Source organism: Sorex fumeus, unplaced genomic scaffold (assembly GCF_029834395.1).
Source record: "Sorex fumeus unplaced genomic scaffold, SorFum_2.1 ptg000044l, whole genome shotgun sequence".
NCBI lineage: Eukaryota > Metazoa > Chordata > Mammalia > Eulipotyphla > Soricidae > Sorex > Sorex fumeus.
The window spans coordinates 52659493-52676717 of NW_026606101.1; the positions used below are offsets into that span (position 1 = coordinate 52659493).

The 17225-nt window shown below is 43.0% G+C and overlaps 1 protein-coding gene across 1 annotated transcript; it reads left to right on the plus strand.

Moving 5' to 3' along the window:
- Window positions 1-5684: 5684 nt before the first annotated feature.
- On the plus strand, window positions 5685-17132 carry LOC130030049 (fetuin-B-like). Its single transcript, XM_056121156.1, has 7 exons — window positions 5685-5953; window positions 6295-6411; window positions 8204-8291; window positions 10656-10825; window positions 11742-11849; window positions 14329-14412; window positions 16661-17132. Exons 1-7 carry the CDS (start codon window positions 5726-5728, stop codon window positions 17003-17005), a joined length of 1140 nt encoding a protein of 379 aa, XP_055977131.1. The 5' UTR covers window positions 5685-5725; the 3' UTR covers window positions 17006-17132.
- Window positions 17133-17225: the final 93 nt, after the last annotated feature.

Consider the following 17225-nt stretch of genomic DNA (forward strand, 5'->3'; position numbering starts at 1 on the left):
ATTCCTTGTCAGAGAGGTTGTCTAACATTACAGTACTGTTGATGTCTTCTGGGCTAGCCTCTTCAATAAGAAAGTTTGGTGGGCTTTTGCATTGTTTTACCACTATGACAAGTGTGGTTTAGTCCTTCACGTTCACTGTTACTATTCTGCTTGATATGCAGTGTGAGTTGAGATAGGCTTGAGTTATTGGCTACTGTGTTTCTAGTGGCTGAGCTAAAATAGAGAAGATTCCATCTAAGAAGGTAGCTTATGGTTCCTAGGGCATATGTAGTGGGAGAATATTTCGCTGCCACGTTAGCGGCCGCGGCTCCGGAAAGAGTCCCTGCGCTGGTCCAGCACAGATAAGGGGAAAAAAACGGCTGTTCTATGAGATCGAGCTAGCTGTGCATGCCCAGAGAGAGTCCCAGGCCTTGGGGGCGGGCTGTACCTGACTGGAATGAGGAGAGAGTTCCCGGAGATGTTCAGCTTTGTTGATGAGAGGTGGGGCTCAGTTCCCGTCCCGCTCAGATCTGGGGAAAAAAACAGCTGTTCTATGAGATCGAGCTAGCTGCGCATGCCCAGAGAGAGTCCCAGGCTTGGGGGCGGGCTGTACCTGGTTGGAATGAGGAGAGAGTTCCCGGAGACGTTCAGCTTTGTTGCTTAGAGGTGGGGCTCTGAACAATGTTTTAAAAGCATGTGTTAGATAAACTTTATTCAGGTATGAGGATAATTAGGTTATTAATAATTACTAAAATATAGCACTGTACTGTCACTGTCCTCCCATTGTTCATCAATTTGCTCGAGCGGGCCCAGTAACATAATCAGGGCATTCAAACTCAATATATCAGGATGTATTGTACAACTCCTCCATGATATGTATTGTGGATTTGCTACAAGGATCTCACCATTCTACAGGGAAGTGATCACTGATATCAAGAGAGGGGTTCGGCAGGGTGATACCATTTCACCAAAACTCTTCAGTGCCACCATCGAGAATGTCATGTGACGACTGGAATGGGAAGGAATGGGAGTGAAGATAGATGGTCAGCAACTACAGCACCTCCGCTTTGCTGATGACATTGTTCTAATAACACCAAACATTAGTCTAGCGGCACAAATGCTGACCAACTTCGACCATGAGTGTGGAAAGGTCAGACTACAGCTGAACCTCACGAAGAAAATGTTTATGAGAAACAGTTTCGTTCCTGACATTCCATTCGCTCTCAACAGAATGAACATCTCTGAATGCAACAGTTATGTGTACCTAGGTCGAGAAGTAAACATGATGAATGACCTGGCACCTGAGTTGTGCAGGAGGAAGAGAGGGGCTTGGAACGTCTTCAATAGCGTCGAAGAAATAGCTAAGAGGACGAAGAACCTTCAGCTCCAGCACATCTCTTTGATTTCACTGTTCTTCCTGCATTAACATATGCCACAGAGACCTGGGCCCTACGAAAACAGGATTAGAATGATATTTGGGTCTCCGAAAGAGCTATGCTTGGAGTATCATGCTTCACTCAAATGAGAGAAAGAATTCGGAATTCCGACCTCTGTCGATGGTCAAGAATGAGGGACACTGTCTCGTTTGCCAAGGCATCGAAAATCAGATGTGCTGGACATGTAATGAGATTTGGAGATGACCGCTGGACTAGAGCCATTAAGACTGGATTCCACAGGACATCAAAAGATCACGTGGCCGCCCACCTATGAGATGGTCAGTCTTCATCATCAAGATCCTGAATGATTTTATGTTGACACCCCCACAATAAACTCCTTGAGGATACCAAGTGAAGAAATAAATACATGGGCCGCGTGACATATTATTATGACATCTTATTATCTCATTCCTACTTTGGACAAACTGGCAGGCTACCGAATGTAACCTGCCCACATGGCATAGTCTGGCAAACTCCCCGTGGCGTACCCAATATGCCGAATACCAGTAACAATGATGGGTCTCATTCTCCTAAAGAGCCTTGAATATAGCACTTTCTTAAAAATCTCAGGGCTAGGATGAAGGAGACGTTACTGGGGCCTGCTCGAGGCAATCGACGACGAATAACAGGATGGTCTTGATTCATGATTCGTATGTTCCTAGAACGAGAAGATGCCACTGGGCTACACTAGCAAGCGACAGGAACGAATGGAGACGTTACTTACTGGTGCCTGCTCGAGCAAATCGAGGAGTAATGGGATGTCAAGTGATCAAGTGATCGAGTCTATCTGTAATTAAAGAGTATGGTCAGGCCCAAAGCTCATGCTTATTACTATGTGCTCAGCAGGAGTGGGTTCAAGGAATGACCAATTTCTAATATGTATAAACCTCACTTCATTGGACACTTCCCACAACAATCCCATGTGTTTATTTCTTCACTTGGTATCCTCAAGGAGTTTATTGTGGGAGTGTCAACATAAAATTTTTTGAAATAAAACTAACTGAATAAAGCAAATGCCAACTCATAACTTTGATTTTTGCTCTGTGTTTATACACAAATTAAGACTTGTAATTTTGGTTCTTATGCTGCAAGAATAAGTTGATTATTATAATCAACTTCTATAATAAAGAGATTGATATTTCATTAAGGACTTGGTTCATGGAGCGATAGCACAGTGGGTAGGGCATATGCCTTGCACGCAGCCAACGTGGCTGATCCAAGTTCGATTCCTCCGCCCCTCTCGGAGAGCCTAGCAAGCTACCAAGAGTATCTCGCCCACATAGCAAAGCCTGGCAAGTTACCCGTGACGTATTCGATATGCCAAACACAGTAACAAGTCTCACAATGTTACTGGGCCAGTTCAAGCATATCGATGAACAACGAGAGGATAGTGACAGTGACAGTGAAGCTTTTGTAACGTATAATTAATGTTTTAATGTTGACAGCAATCTCTAAATTCCAGGTGGTTTGATACTAAAACTCGTTGCTTACTTTTTCCCTCAGGTAGTTCACTGTGACTTCAGGGCTTCTGCTGTCATCTCAAAAAGTTTTTTTTTTTTCTTCAGTCCTGACCTCTTGCATTTTGTGGTAACATGCATAGATTCTATCTTTGTACATCACCTGGATTCCCTGCAGTAATTGAACTAGCACTTATTCCAACTTTGACTCTTCACCTTTCCCATCAAATCAACTGTTTGGTACAACTCTGAAACTAAAACAAGAGGACGTAGAGAGCCTGAACAGACCTATTGCAAGCAGTGAAATCAAAACAGTAATTAAGAATGAGAACAAAAGTCCTGGGATTCACTGGTGAGTTCTATCAAACTTTCAGTGAAGATGTACTGCCTTTACTTCTTAAGTTTTTCCAAAATATTAGAGAAACAGGAATCCTTCCTAACACCTTCTAATTGTGCATGAACTCCACCTTACTTTTTTTCATTTTTTTATAATTTTATTTGGGTTGGAGCGATAGCACAGTGAATAGGGCATTTGCCTTGCAAGCAGCCAACATGGCTGACCCAAGTTCGATTCCTCCGCCCCTCTCAGAGAGCCCGGCAAGCTACCGAGAGTATCTCACCCGCACGGCAAAACCTGGCAAGCTCCCCGTGATGTATTCGATATACCAAACACAGTAACAACAAAGTCTCATGATGGAGATGTTACTGGGCCCACTTGAGAAAATCGATGAACAACAGGAGGAGAGTGACAAGTGACACATAATTTTATTTCTTGAATCACCGAGAGAGCAGTTACAAAGCTTTCAAGTCTAAGTCTCGGTCATACAATGAAACACCCGTACCTTCACCAGTGCCCATTCTCTACCACCAAAAACCCTAGTATACCCCCATCCCACACCCTCCCCCCTACCTGTGGGGTAGATGAGTTCCACAGTATTCTCTCTCTACTTTGATCACATTCAATATTTTGACACCAGACCCACCATTATTATTTGACATTTTACCCCAACACTCAGATCTGCTGAAAAGGCAACAGTAGAAAATTTGTTTTCGATTGCTGGTTATGAATAACATGATGTCGCGTGGCTACAGTAGTGGCCAGGCGATTTTGAAATTCCAACATTTTAACACTTAAATCTGGAGGGATTTCTGCCAAAACCTGCTGGGTTCCAAGATTTGCTCCTGAGTCTCTGGGATCATGGCCGTTACGCAGCTTGATCAGGAGCCAGGAAGGCTATTCATGGGCAATGACTTGGGGTCTCGTTGGGGTGGAGAGGACAGGACCGGCTCCACCCCCATCCCATGAGGCCCAAAATGTCTAGTCACTGCGGGCCCAAACTGACTGTCCAATGGCCTCTGGAAGATGACAGCCACCAAGACGCCAGGGGGAAGCAGGTGGAGAGGCAACACCCTTTCCCCCTGGAGTGGCACAGCATCAGTAACCTACTGAGTGGTCCAGACGCATTTCTTTCAAAAGCCTCTCGGTTTTGAGATTTGTTTCTGAGTCTCTGGGATCATGGCCGTTAAGCAGCTTGATCAGGAGCCAGAGAGGCCGATCGTGGGCTATGACTTGGGGTCTTGTTGGGATGAAGAGGACAAGACCAGCTCCTCTATCATCCCGTGAGGCCTAAGAATTTTCGTCACTGCGGGCCAAAGCCTAACTGTCCAATGACCTCTGGAGGATGGCAGCCAACAAGCCACCAAGAGGGAGCAGGCAAAGGGACAGCACCCTTTCCCCCCTAGGGTGGCCCGGCAACAGTAACCTACTGTGAGATTCGGACGCATTTATGCCAAAAGCCACTGGGTTTCGAGATTTGTTTCTGAGTCTGTGGGATCAAAGCTGTTAAGCAGCTTGATCAGGAGTCAGAGAGGCTATTCGTAGGCGATAACTTGGGGTCTCATTGGGGTGGGGAGGACAGGACCGGCTCCACCCCCATCCCATGAGGCCCTGCGTGTCTCATCACTGTGGGCCCAAACCTGACTGTCCAGTGGCCTCTGGGAACAGGCCAAGCCACAAAACCTATTCCCATCTGGGTTGGCCCAGCACCCGTAACCTACTGCAGGGACAGGACTCAATTCTGCCAAAAGTCGCTCGGTGTCGAGATTTGTTTCTGAGTCTCTGGGATCATGGTCATTAAGCAGTTCAATCAGGAACCAGAGAGGCCATGCCTCCATTTATATAGCTGAGTCAGAGGTGGTATGTGGGTGTGTTTCCCACATACCTAACTTTTGGCCGTTTACTTTCTTGGTAAACTTTGCTCCAAGTTTTTGGGGTCTGGCCAAAGGTATAGGAGCAATTTTGGGGTATCTGGAAGTCTGAAGGTGCCATCAGGCTGCTGATGCACTCGCCTCACAGGTACAGACTGACCTACTGGCGGCACCCTACCCCTGTGTAAAAACTTTTTAAATGTTAACATTTTAAAGAGAGAGAGAGAGAGAGAGAGAGAGAGAGAGAGAGAAAGAGAGAGAGAGAGAGAATACAAACCCATATATTCTAACACAAAATATGCCCTGAACACAAATCAGAATATAATCATGACCTCCCAATGGCCTTGATCAATGTGTATATATTGATTTTCTGGGAAAATATTAGGAAAGAAATATGTTTACATGGATGTATTTATCGAGTGCACATGGGGTCTAAGGTTAGGAAAATTGGCAAACCCTATCCCCAGGTCTGACTCAGGGAAATCGACATTGGGATTACAAGGAGATAGAAGAGAACATGACGTTTCAGATCCTGGTCACTAGTTCAGCGGAAATTACAAAACTGTTCAGGAAGGTCAATCAGAGCCTTATAAAAGACCGCTTCCTGCAACTCCACACACTGTCCCAGCCCGAGCTCCCTGCAGGATGGGTCTACTGCTCCCCTTGGCGCTCTGCGCCCTGGCCACAAGCTACAGCGCTGCCTTCCCAGCTCAGCAGACCACCAAAAACCTCTTCCCTTTTCTTTCTCGTGGCTGCAATGACTCGGATGTGCTGTCCTTTGCTGGCTTTGCCCTGGAGGACATCAACAAGGACCGAAAGGATGGCTACATCCTCAGCCTCAACCGTGTGAATGATGTCCGTGAACAGAGACAGGTGAGTGGAGGCCCCTCTCTGGGCAGGTGCTGCACAGGTTTGGGGGCCAGAATATGCGAGTGTGGAGAACCCTGTGACTTGTGTGGGCACCTGCTCCCCAATCAGAGAGACACACAGAAGTTTCTGCTCCCCTCTGCAAAAATCTCTTGGGGACAGTTCTTGGGGACAAGTGCTGGTATTTATTTATCCAACTTGACACTTGTCTGGTGTTCCAGAGCTCAGAGGAAGTTTCACAAACTTCCTGGACCTGACCTTGTCATTTGAACAGAAACTTTGGGGACTCCTCATTTGGGGTTTGTGCTTCATGGGGAATGTGCTCTAATTCTTCACCATGCCCACAGGATGACGAACCCGGGGGCTCTCTGTTCTATCTCACTCTGGACGTGTTAGAGACCAGCAGTCATGTGCTCAGCCGAAAGTCATGGAAGGACTGTGAGGGCTGGCCCTTTTATGCGACAGTAAGTGCCTGTGTCTGGGAACTTCCAGGGGAGAGACTGGTGCCTCATCTGCAGAATGCAAATTGCTCAGGTGGGGCATCAGCAAAATAGCATCATTGAAAGCTCCTGCTCTTGGCCACCATGTAGTAATTCCAAGCCTATGGATGATGCTGAGCTGAACTAATTGAAGAGGTTTCTGGCACAGCACTGGAAAGTCATCCTCAATTTTTCTTTCTACCACCAGAACCCATGCTGAGGTTCTAGGCCAGAGTCTAAGCCCAAGATAACAACCCTGAGATGAAGCACTCCCTGTGTGTGTTTAAGGATGATGGTAGAAGGCATAAGGGAGAACTTATTTCTTTGATTTTCTTTCCTTGATTTTGTTTTAATGAGTACAGATATGTGGTTTAGAATTGTGGACCAAACGGGCTCAGGCTGAAGCTTCCAGGTAAGTCAGAGAATCTCCAGGGCTTCAGATTTTGTCCCTTGACCTGGAGGCACAGTTCAAAGGTTTGAGTATTTATATTGCATGCTGGAGGCCCTTGCTGTGCACCCGGTACCATACCAACCCGAGTTGCAATGACCTCCTGCGCATAGAACTGGGACACTGCCAGGTGTCACCCCAATGCCAAAATAAAAGAAATCAAAATTAATTTTTGGTATTTTTTTATTTTGGGCCACACCCCGTGATGCTTTAGTTTTACTACTGGCTCTGCACTCAGAGCACTCAGGAATCATACCTGGCAATGCTTGGGGGACCATCATGTTTGGGGCCCAGGATTGACCTCTGGGCCTCATGCAAGTCTTACCCATTGTACTATCTCCCTGGCCACTAAAAACAATTTTAAATAAACAAATTTTTGAACACTGAGGTCAGAGAGACCATACAGGGATTACAACACACAGCTTGGGCAGACCACAGTTTGATCCCCGGACTTGGGGTCCCTAAGTTGCCTCTGGTTGCAGCTCTGAAGCTCCCAGGCACAGCTGGGTGGGGCCCTGGCTGTCCTCAAGCATCTCTAGCGAGTCCAAGGCAATCTCCAGCAAGGAATGACCTAAGCAGCATCCCATCCTCTGGGCCTCACATTCACCCTCTTGTTGTCCATTTGTCTGGGTATTGTCAGGAGGGACCCTTAGGCCTTCCTGAGCATCTCTAGGGAAACACCTCCCAACGCCCCCTCCTTCCGCCCAGAAGAACTGAATTTAGCCTCTTGATGACTACAAGTGAACTGAAAAAAATTATTTTTCCTTTCATTTGCAATTATTCTTAGCTTTATATCAGTTAATGAAAATTTATAGGTTCAGGATTGTGTTAATAAGGGAAATAGTTGGTGCACATATCAATTTTATTTGTATAATTAAATTGCTCAAACTGAACCTATTAGTTTTGAAAGCAAGTCGCCTGTTTGCACTATGACACTTGTTGCTTTGCATGATGGAGGCCTGGCCCCATATGGCTCTCAAGCACTCACCTGGGCGTAACTCCTGGTTCCACCAAATATGGTCCCAAAACCAAGTAAAGAAATGATTGGTAAATTAATTCACAAAGGACCAATGCACTGTGGTGGAAGGATACTAGAACTTTCCTTGTGGACGTGGTGAGGTAACATTATAACAAAAAAATTATAAACATTTATGTTTCTGTTAATCAATGTTATCTCAATAAAAACTGCTTTTTAAATAAAAACTTTTAAATGAAAAAAACTAAAGATACATAAAGAATTTATCCAAAAAAAGGGCCAATTTTACTTGGAAGGATTTAAAAAGGTAGAGGTTTTTCTAATCTGTCTTACAATGTTTTTGTTTCTTCTAGGTTTATGGCCAATGCAAAGCATTATTTTACATGAACAGACCAAGAAGAGTTCTCTATACAGTGGCTTATAATTGTACTCTTCGTCCAGGTAAAAAAAGCTCTCTGATTTTTTTTTAGTAAAAGGTGTGGAGAAAGCACTGAAACAGCACTATCCATGAGGTGGAGGAGCTTCCCATCCTGAGTTCCACTGCTGCAAGAGCAGATTCCTAAAACATTCAATGTTTTCACTGTTTCTCTTTTCACACATAATCTTTCTAAGGATTAGCTGTCACATGTACTGGATCTAAAAATTTTTCACCTGAGCTAAATGTCAGGGCTGTGCAACAGTGCCCCGGAGTAGCTGTCTTGCCATCTCTGCACTATTTCTCTCCTTGTGGCCCCTGCGTTTCAGTTATCTGGATGCCTCAGTTGACAGATGTTACACTTTCCAATTTCCATGTCTTTTTGTGCCTCTCCCTGTGAAGCCGATGTTCTCCCTAATCACTTTGTCCTTGAAATTTATGTGTATCTTTCGGAGCTATTGCCAATGCAGTTACTTCCATAATTTTCTGCATTCAAGAAAAGAACATGGCTTTACTGTTCTACATTCCTACAACACTTTAGCCTAAGCCTTCATGGAGCACATACATCTTGATTTAGAGGCTCTGCAAGTATGCATATATTTACATAATAAAAGTAAAAAGTAAAGTAAAGGCCCTCCCGTTGATCATCGATTTGCTCGAGCGGGCCCAGTAACGTCTCCATTGGAGACTTTGTTGTTACTGTGTCTGGCAGGAGCGATAGCACAGCGGGTAGGGCGTCTGCCTTGCACGCAGCCAACATGGCCGACCCGAGTTCAATTCCTCCGCCCCTCTCGGAGAGCCCAGCAAGCTACCAAGAGTATTCGATTTACATAATAATTTATGTAAATGTTTTCTCTCTTCATCTTCCCTTCAATATCTCTCTTATAGTTAGTTATGTGTAATAAGTCCAATGTGTTAGTTAGAACTTTAATAAATAAGTGAATTACAATGAGTCTGAAACTAATGACATTTGAATTATCAAGATGCTTTCACACTGGGTGAGATGGCAGCGTGGCTGGCTTGGGCAAGCAGGATTTGGCTGCCTGTCAAATTATTATGTGCGTGTGAATCCCTAGGTAGATCTTGTTCAAGGGCAGATTCTCATTCATAGATTGGGGGTGGGGTGTGGCTTCTGCAGTCCTAATAAGCACCAAGTGATAATAGTGCTTTTCCTTTGAGGAACAGGAGAACAGAGAAAAGGTTTTATTAGCCATTTAGGCTACCTCCTGTCACACAAGACTTGCCTAAATAAATCAAAGACATACCCCCACCCCAAATATATAGACATCAATGAGTCTAGATATTTAGAAATATAAATATAAATATCTAGACCTCTCAAATCTCTTGTCATAGGTACCAGAGATACGGGAGGTCAGGAAGCAGCCTCTAAGAATTGTGCCAGTTGTCACAGATGTGGAATTCTCCAGCATATATTCAGTGAGCCTACAGTTGAGCAAAACAATGTGTTTACTTTGCAAAATCAAGTCCCAGACAAGTTTTATAACAGGCGTTCACATGGGGCTTCCCATGCCATGCCTCATTACTATCAGAAGTAACAACTATGTAGGAAGTATAATTATTTTCTCCAGTCACAGTGATTTGACCAATGTTTTTTTTTTGTCTTTTTGTATTTTCACTTCTTTCTATCTTCTTTTATTTTGAAAGTCACAGGGTAGTGCCCCATGGGATGCTCCTGGCTCTGTGGAAGTTGCTCCTAGTGGTACTTAAAGGACTATATGTAGTGCCAAGGGATCTAACTCAGATCTCCTGCAAACAGAGCATACGCTCAGGATATTGATGTATTTCATCAGCCTCTGGTAAAGATGACTTTTTACCAAACAGCTTGTATTTCCATTCTCATTAAATAATTCACACATTCATTCATCTAGATGAATGAATAAGTCACTAAGTTTTGGAACAGTATGTTAGATGTTAGGGACTGAAAGTTAAATAAGGCAAGTGCAAGATCTCAACTTTTAAAGATACTCAATCTGCCTTAGAGGAGCAGTAATGATAAAATATACTGAGCAATTTGGGGAAGGAAGTGTTTCTGTTAAAATGTCACACAACATGGATTTGAGTATAATTTATAGAGTAATTGTCTGAATGAAAATACTTCTTTTTGTTTTTAGATTTTGAATGTATACATGCTCTTATCAGAGAAGGCTTTGCTGACAGTTAACTTTTTCTTCAGAAAACAATTTTCCCTTCTTTGCAAAATGACTTTTCCTTCTTTTTCCTTCTTTCCAGGAAATGACATTTTACTTCTTTCCTAAAGTGACAATTTTATACTTTTATTCATCCTCTATGTTGGTTATTTTTACATGATTTGTAGAATATTAGAAATCATTAAGAATTCAAAGTTGCAGCCATTTTCTTGATATCAACAGTTTCTCGAAGATCAATCCAGAGGACATGTCCTGACTGCCCCGGCTCCATCTACCTTGATGGTTCAAATGACAAGATTTTGAATGTTGCTACTGAGTCTCTTGCAAAATACAACAAAGAGAGCACCTCAAAGCAGTACTCTCTCGTTGAAATCACAAGGGCTTCCAATTGGGTAAGATGAAAATACCTCAATTATACCAACAATGTCTCACTGAACTGCTACCATTGACCCTAAGCTGAGGGTTATTAAGCTCTTGGATAACAAATCGAGTATTTTCTTCATGTTTTGCTTTGGTAGACCTCATGCAGAACATGAGGTTCTCGTTACAACCATGTTTTGGTTTGGGGTATTTTTATTTATTTTCCCCAAAGACAGAGATTTCTACACTTCCCTTCATTAGCCTTAAGACAAAAAAGAAAATATTCTCCCTGGTTATCGTACTTAGGCAACTTACTCACAGATACATTCTCATTCCTGGTGGACCATCGATCAATTAGCAGACCAGCTTCTGCTCAATGCTAAGTCCTGGAGAAGAGGGATATTTGGGTTATGTGCTAGGGGAAATGCAGGCTAATTTACATTAGATTTTGGTGATCTTTGCAATTCTAAGGGAAGTCTAATCTAATAATAACGTGCTTGAGAAAAAAAATTAACTCAACCATGAAAAGGATTTCCTGTGTTGTTTTCTTGTTTTGTTTGGGGACCACACCTTGCAGTGCTCAGGGCTTACTCCTCGCTTGGCACTCAAGTGGACCATTTTGGGCAGCAATTCAGACCCAGCTCAGTAGTATGCAAGAAAAGCACCCTGCCCATCTGGTCCCAACCATGGGAATATTTTCAGAGCCCATTCTGGTGCTTTGAAAGGGAAGAATGACATTATTCCTTTTTTTTTTTTTTTTTTTTGCTTTCAAAAGAACAGAATCACAGTACAAACTTTTGATCATGGTGGGTATCAAAGAGAACAGGACACCAGTTTTGAAAATGACTCTGGGAATATGTAATTTAGTTAATATAATGCTGTGAACACTGGATCATTTCCCACATGCAAAAGATTAATTGTTGTATCTCAACTGTTGTCTCATACCAGTGGGCCGGTGGTCCTGCTTACTCTGTGGAATATTTGATCAAAGAGACACCACAACCGTGTACCAAATCCATGGATAGCACCTGCGCACTTCAGTCCCCAGACCCGGCTGTGAGTCTTTCTGAATGTCTTCCAAATATTATATTTATGTGACAAGATTGATTACATTTCTGAGCATATCTCTGAACATTAATTTTACATGAGGTGTTATTTTGCATGAGACCCTTTTATTACTTTGTAGAAATTGTGCTAGCTCACATGAATAATATTTTTAGGTCAGTTTGCATCAGCAATGTGACATCTTTGCAAAAAAAATTGTCACAAGAAGCAATGAAATAGACATGAATCTCCTCAGGGGTTATGATGGTTCTGCTTTCATCGGAACAAAACCATCTGCGTTTAGAATACAGCCTGGTGCTCCGTTCCCTGCCTCACTCCTGAGGAGACCAAAGTCAAATAGACCTTCAGTGTATTCAACACAGGGCAGGCTGCCTTGCCACCAGTGAAACACACTAAGGATATAGCATGGCAACTAGCATGTGTGTTGTACCACAACAGTAGAAAATGCATCAAGAGCCCCTTACACCCCCCTCACTCGTTTACCTATTTAGTATAGAAACTCTTATTACAGCATAATTCACAGCCACAAACGTCACCCTCACTTGCATATTTATTTTATTTCTTTTGGTTTGGGGACCAGACCCAGCATCCTCAGGGCTTACTTCTGGCTCTGTGCCTTGGGATCACTCCCGATGGGGCTAGGGGACCATATGTGGTGCCGGTGATCATGCCTGGGAAAGATGCAAACAAAACAATTAGCCACTATGCTATTGCTCAGGCCCATCACTTGCATATTTTAGTGAATTTTTTTAGCATATACAAAATTGTGAAACAATCACTACTATGTGATTTTGCAGTATTTTCTTCAGTCCCCAAAGAAACTCTATTACCTTTATTTAATTATTTATCTTGCCCTATCAGATAAAAACCTTGAAACTGCCATCCACTAATCTCCAACCTGTCTATATAAAAGTTACTTTTATTTATTTTTCATTTCAAATTTTCATCTTTTAAATTGAGTCACTGAGATAGTTACAAAGCTGTTCATAATCAGGTTTCAGTCATACAACGGAATGATCCTTTTAGAAGACATCAATACATGAAATCATTCTGTCTCTGGGTTTTGTATGCTACATTTATTTTTACTGAGCATAAACATTTTATTGAGTTAACACTGGATTTTATGACAATATTTAGGGGTATAATTTGACATCTCTTCAAAATTTTTGCCATCCCTTTCCCACATTCTCAGTATTGATGTCAGTCTACCATGGTTCATTGTACCTCACCACTCTTTTATTCCCTTCACTCAGTCTCTAGAAATCTTAATTCTGTAGTCTGAATCCATGGGGTTGTGTTTATCTTTGGATATTTACTTCTAGTGCTTCTCTCTTGATATACAAATGAGATAATACTCCTGACTTATTTCACTTAGTATAATATTCTCTGATTCCATCCACATTGTTCCAGAAAGAACAGATTTCATCTTTTAATTTCTTAGAAATGACTAGAACTTTATTGTGTGCAATTACCACATCTTCTTTAGATTCTCATCTCTCAGTGGACACCAGGGTTGTTCCTATACCTGACTGTTGTAGATTTTGCTGCAATGAACGTGGGTATGTGTGTGTACATGTTGAATTTGTGATTTTGTGTTCTTCAAACAGATAGTTGGAAGTGAAATTTCTATATCTTATAGACTTGTTTTAATATTATTGGAATTCACTGTACTGTTTTTCATAGAGATGAGTGGATTGCATTTACAACAACCATGTAAAAGGGTTCCTTTCTCATGGGTTCCAGACCTGCCAACATTTTTGTTTCCAGTGTTTTTAATATGGATCATTATCACAATCTGTTTTCTTGTAAAAAATAAGAAATATCAATCACCAAGGGAAGTATGGTCCCTAACTCCAGAGATCATAAGTACATGCAAATGCTCCATCTCTGTGAATCTTCTATTCCAAAACCAAATTAACCAATAATTTGCAAAAGTTCAGTACATCCAACCCAGGTTGTTATAGCCAAACTATAGAACCCATCCCAGTATTCTCTGTAAAAAAAATTCTGAACCTTATGTAACTTGAGGATAAAGAGGAGAGGGGAAAGAGTGAAATATTCTTATTCCATAAAAATAATTTGCAATAAAAAATTTTTCATCTTCAGAAATTTTTAACCTTCTCCTCATATGGTTTTGAGCAAAACAGAGTATAATTTGAGTAATCTGTCTAACTACAATTAGGAGCAGATACAGTCTAAGTATTATTGGTAAGATGAGGTAAGAGTTACATACAAACAGATTTTTACCCACAAAAATTGATAATCCACTTCCTGGTTTCTCCTTACTCAATTTAGTTTATTTCGTGTCATTATTTCCTAAGAATGATCTGGATGGAATTAGAACTTCTGGCCTATTATATGGCAGAAACATAAAGTTTTGATTGGCATATGTCTATACAAGGAGAAGAACATTAATTTCTATGTAAGACTCAATAATTGTAATACACACCATTGTGTTTTCTTTCTTTAGCCTGTTGGTATTTGCCAAGGCTCCCTGATAGAATCCTTGGGAAAGAAGACTGTTAAAGTGAATTGTGACTTCTTTGAACCACAGGTATATATATGTTCAGTCTAATCATTTACCTTTATGAGAACTAGGCAATTATTCTTTTTTGGGGGGAGGACACACCCGACGATGCACAGGGATTACTCCTGGCTCATGCACTCAGGAGTTACTTATGGTGGCGCTCGGGGAACCATATGGGATGTTGGGAATCGAACCTGGGTCGGCCGCATGCAAGGCAAACGCCCTACCCACTGTGCTACTGCTCCAGTCCACAAGGCAATTATTCCCAGTTTTGCTGATACCATTCCATCCTCTGCTTTCATCTTCCCAACATTCTTGGTTACCATTTTATTCCATGTGTCTTATCCCACACACAAAGGGTAGATGTCAGAAACTATTTGGTGTCATTTTATTTGTTTAGCTAAATGATTCTGTTAGCTGTTGTCCCATGGAGTAAGTTATTCTTCACAATAGAGACCTGTTAATTTGAATTCCTCAGTTTTCTCAGGCAAAAAATTTAGTGTTCCTAAGACTCTTACACTGACCAATACACAGAAGTTGTTCTGGATATTCCTTCCCTTTGCAGATGATTTATTTAGCACTCCACTGAATCAGGCTGGGGGGATGGTTGACATCAGCCACTCTGGTTTCAGTCCTGCTGCACCACTTAAGAGCTGTGTGACAAGGGCACATCCTGCCTCTCTGAGTCTCGGCTAACTCCTGGGTAGTTGGGGATGGCAGCATCCCTGCAGAAGCGTGTTCAAGGCCCTAAATGGTGAGGTCGAGTGTGACCTGGGAGAGCAGAAACCATCACATAGTGGCTGCCATAGCTCTACTGGAACAGGGAGGCAGCTCCCTGGGACTGAACAGGTCTGTCCTCTCTGGACTATATATATATATATTGGTGGGGGTGGAGAATGGGCACTGGTGGAGGGATAGGTACTTGATCATCGTATAACTGAAACCCAAGCACAAAAATTTGTAAGTCTACAACTGTACCTCATGGTGTTTCACTTATAAAAAAAAAACAATCCCACCATCATTATACCTTCCCACCACCAAATTCGAGTTGTTTCCATCCCAAACCCCAATCCCTGTCCCAAAACACAACCGAAAGAATTTATTTCATATTGTCTGTTATGGAAAACTGCTGAACATGCTTCCAAAAATGTGTTCATATAGGAATCAGTGTGAAGATTGTTCTATTTTGGCAGGAGCCATTAAGACATTCTATAGGATATTCCTAACATGTTGTGAAAGTTTGGGTGATGTGAGCTTTGGTATATATATATCTGAAAGTATGTATATATGCATATATTTCCCTCTATGATTTGTTGCTTATTATATGAACCCCATCCAATGTGGTGTGGTAATTATGGAAAATGGGTAAGGATGTTTTATGATGTGTTCAGCAATATATTTACTCATATGTGAGGCTTGGCCCAAGCGCATGGGGAGTGACCTTGAGCATGGCGGCGGTTGGGTTGTGGAGGTTTTTGGCTGCCAGAGTTGGGTCCTTTGGGTGGGAAGGGCTCTTACCTGCCGACCTCTGGGGCACCCTGATGAAGACAGCCTGGCTCAGGGTCAGGACATTCTGCGGTGCTCTCTTTCGAGAGTTTTAGTTTATAGTCCCTGGGTCTTGGCCATTAATGAGATTACATGGTGCTTGGGCCAGTTTGTGGGTGTCACTGCCAAGCTACTGGAGAACTGGGGACCTTGGAGGAGGAAGTTCAGTCCAGATCCAAGTGGGCCTGGAGTTCTCAGCCATGGGTTCCTACCTACCTCTGCAATACCAACCCTAACTGCGTCTTTCAAGATTTATAGAGCTCTAAAATAAGGCCAGTGAATGAGTATATAGATGAACCAAAGGTGGTTTGTGGGTGAATCTCCCACATACCTAACTTTTGGCCATTTAATTTCTTGACAAACTTGGCTCCAAGTTATTGGAGTCTGGTCAAAGGCCAGCAACAATTTGGGGGTATCTGGAAGCCTGAAGGCACCATCAGGCTGATGATGCACTCACTCCACAGGTACAGGTTGACCTGCTGGTGGCACCATACCCCCCTTTCTGGACTTTTGTTCAGATCTAAGTGCATAACTTCCATCAAGTTCCCAAGAGTTGTTGGCACCCTGACATTTCCCCCTTTTACATTAACTGCTTTAACAGAGACCCAGCCCCCAGACTGATCTCCCCGTAAAACTTTCCCATGGGAAGGCACAGCACAGCTTAGCCAGCTCCCAGGTAGGGCTGGAATTTCCATGGGGAGGCCCTCATGTGAAAGTCTCTTTATTTCAGGATGCTGCTGCTGAAGGTGAAAAGGCTGCAAAGCTCCCCAAGGTGCAAGACCCTGGGCACAAAGAAGCAGAAGCCAAAAGAGGTCCAAAAGGAACAGTCCAAAAACTCCCTGACCTGGATCACGAGAGGCCTGAACAGTCACAGGACCCGAGTCCAGTGGAGGAGTTCCCTGTGCATCTGGACCTAACCACGGATCCCGAAGGACAGGCCCTGGATGTCTCCTTCCTCTTCATTGGGCCTTTGGAGGAGAAGCTGCTTGTCCTACCTTTTCCCTCAAAGGAACAGCGCTCTGCTGAGTGTCCAGGACCAGCCCGGGATGCCAACCACCTTGTTCTTCCCCCCTGAGAGCCACATAGGCGATTCCAGGGGACCAGGAACCTGCAGCTGATGGAAGTGGCTGGGAGGGGGACAAAGAGAGGCAAGATGTACAGAGTGGTCAAATAAAATGTCTTGGGCTATTTTTTGTCTCAGATTTGGCTGGAAGTGAAATAAGACACTACTCTGTCAGTTGGATCCTGAGCGGCCTGATTCCAAGACCTCCACCGTCTCAGCCAAGGATTGGGAC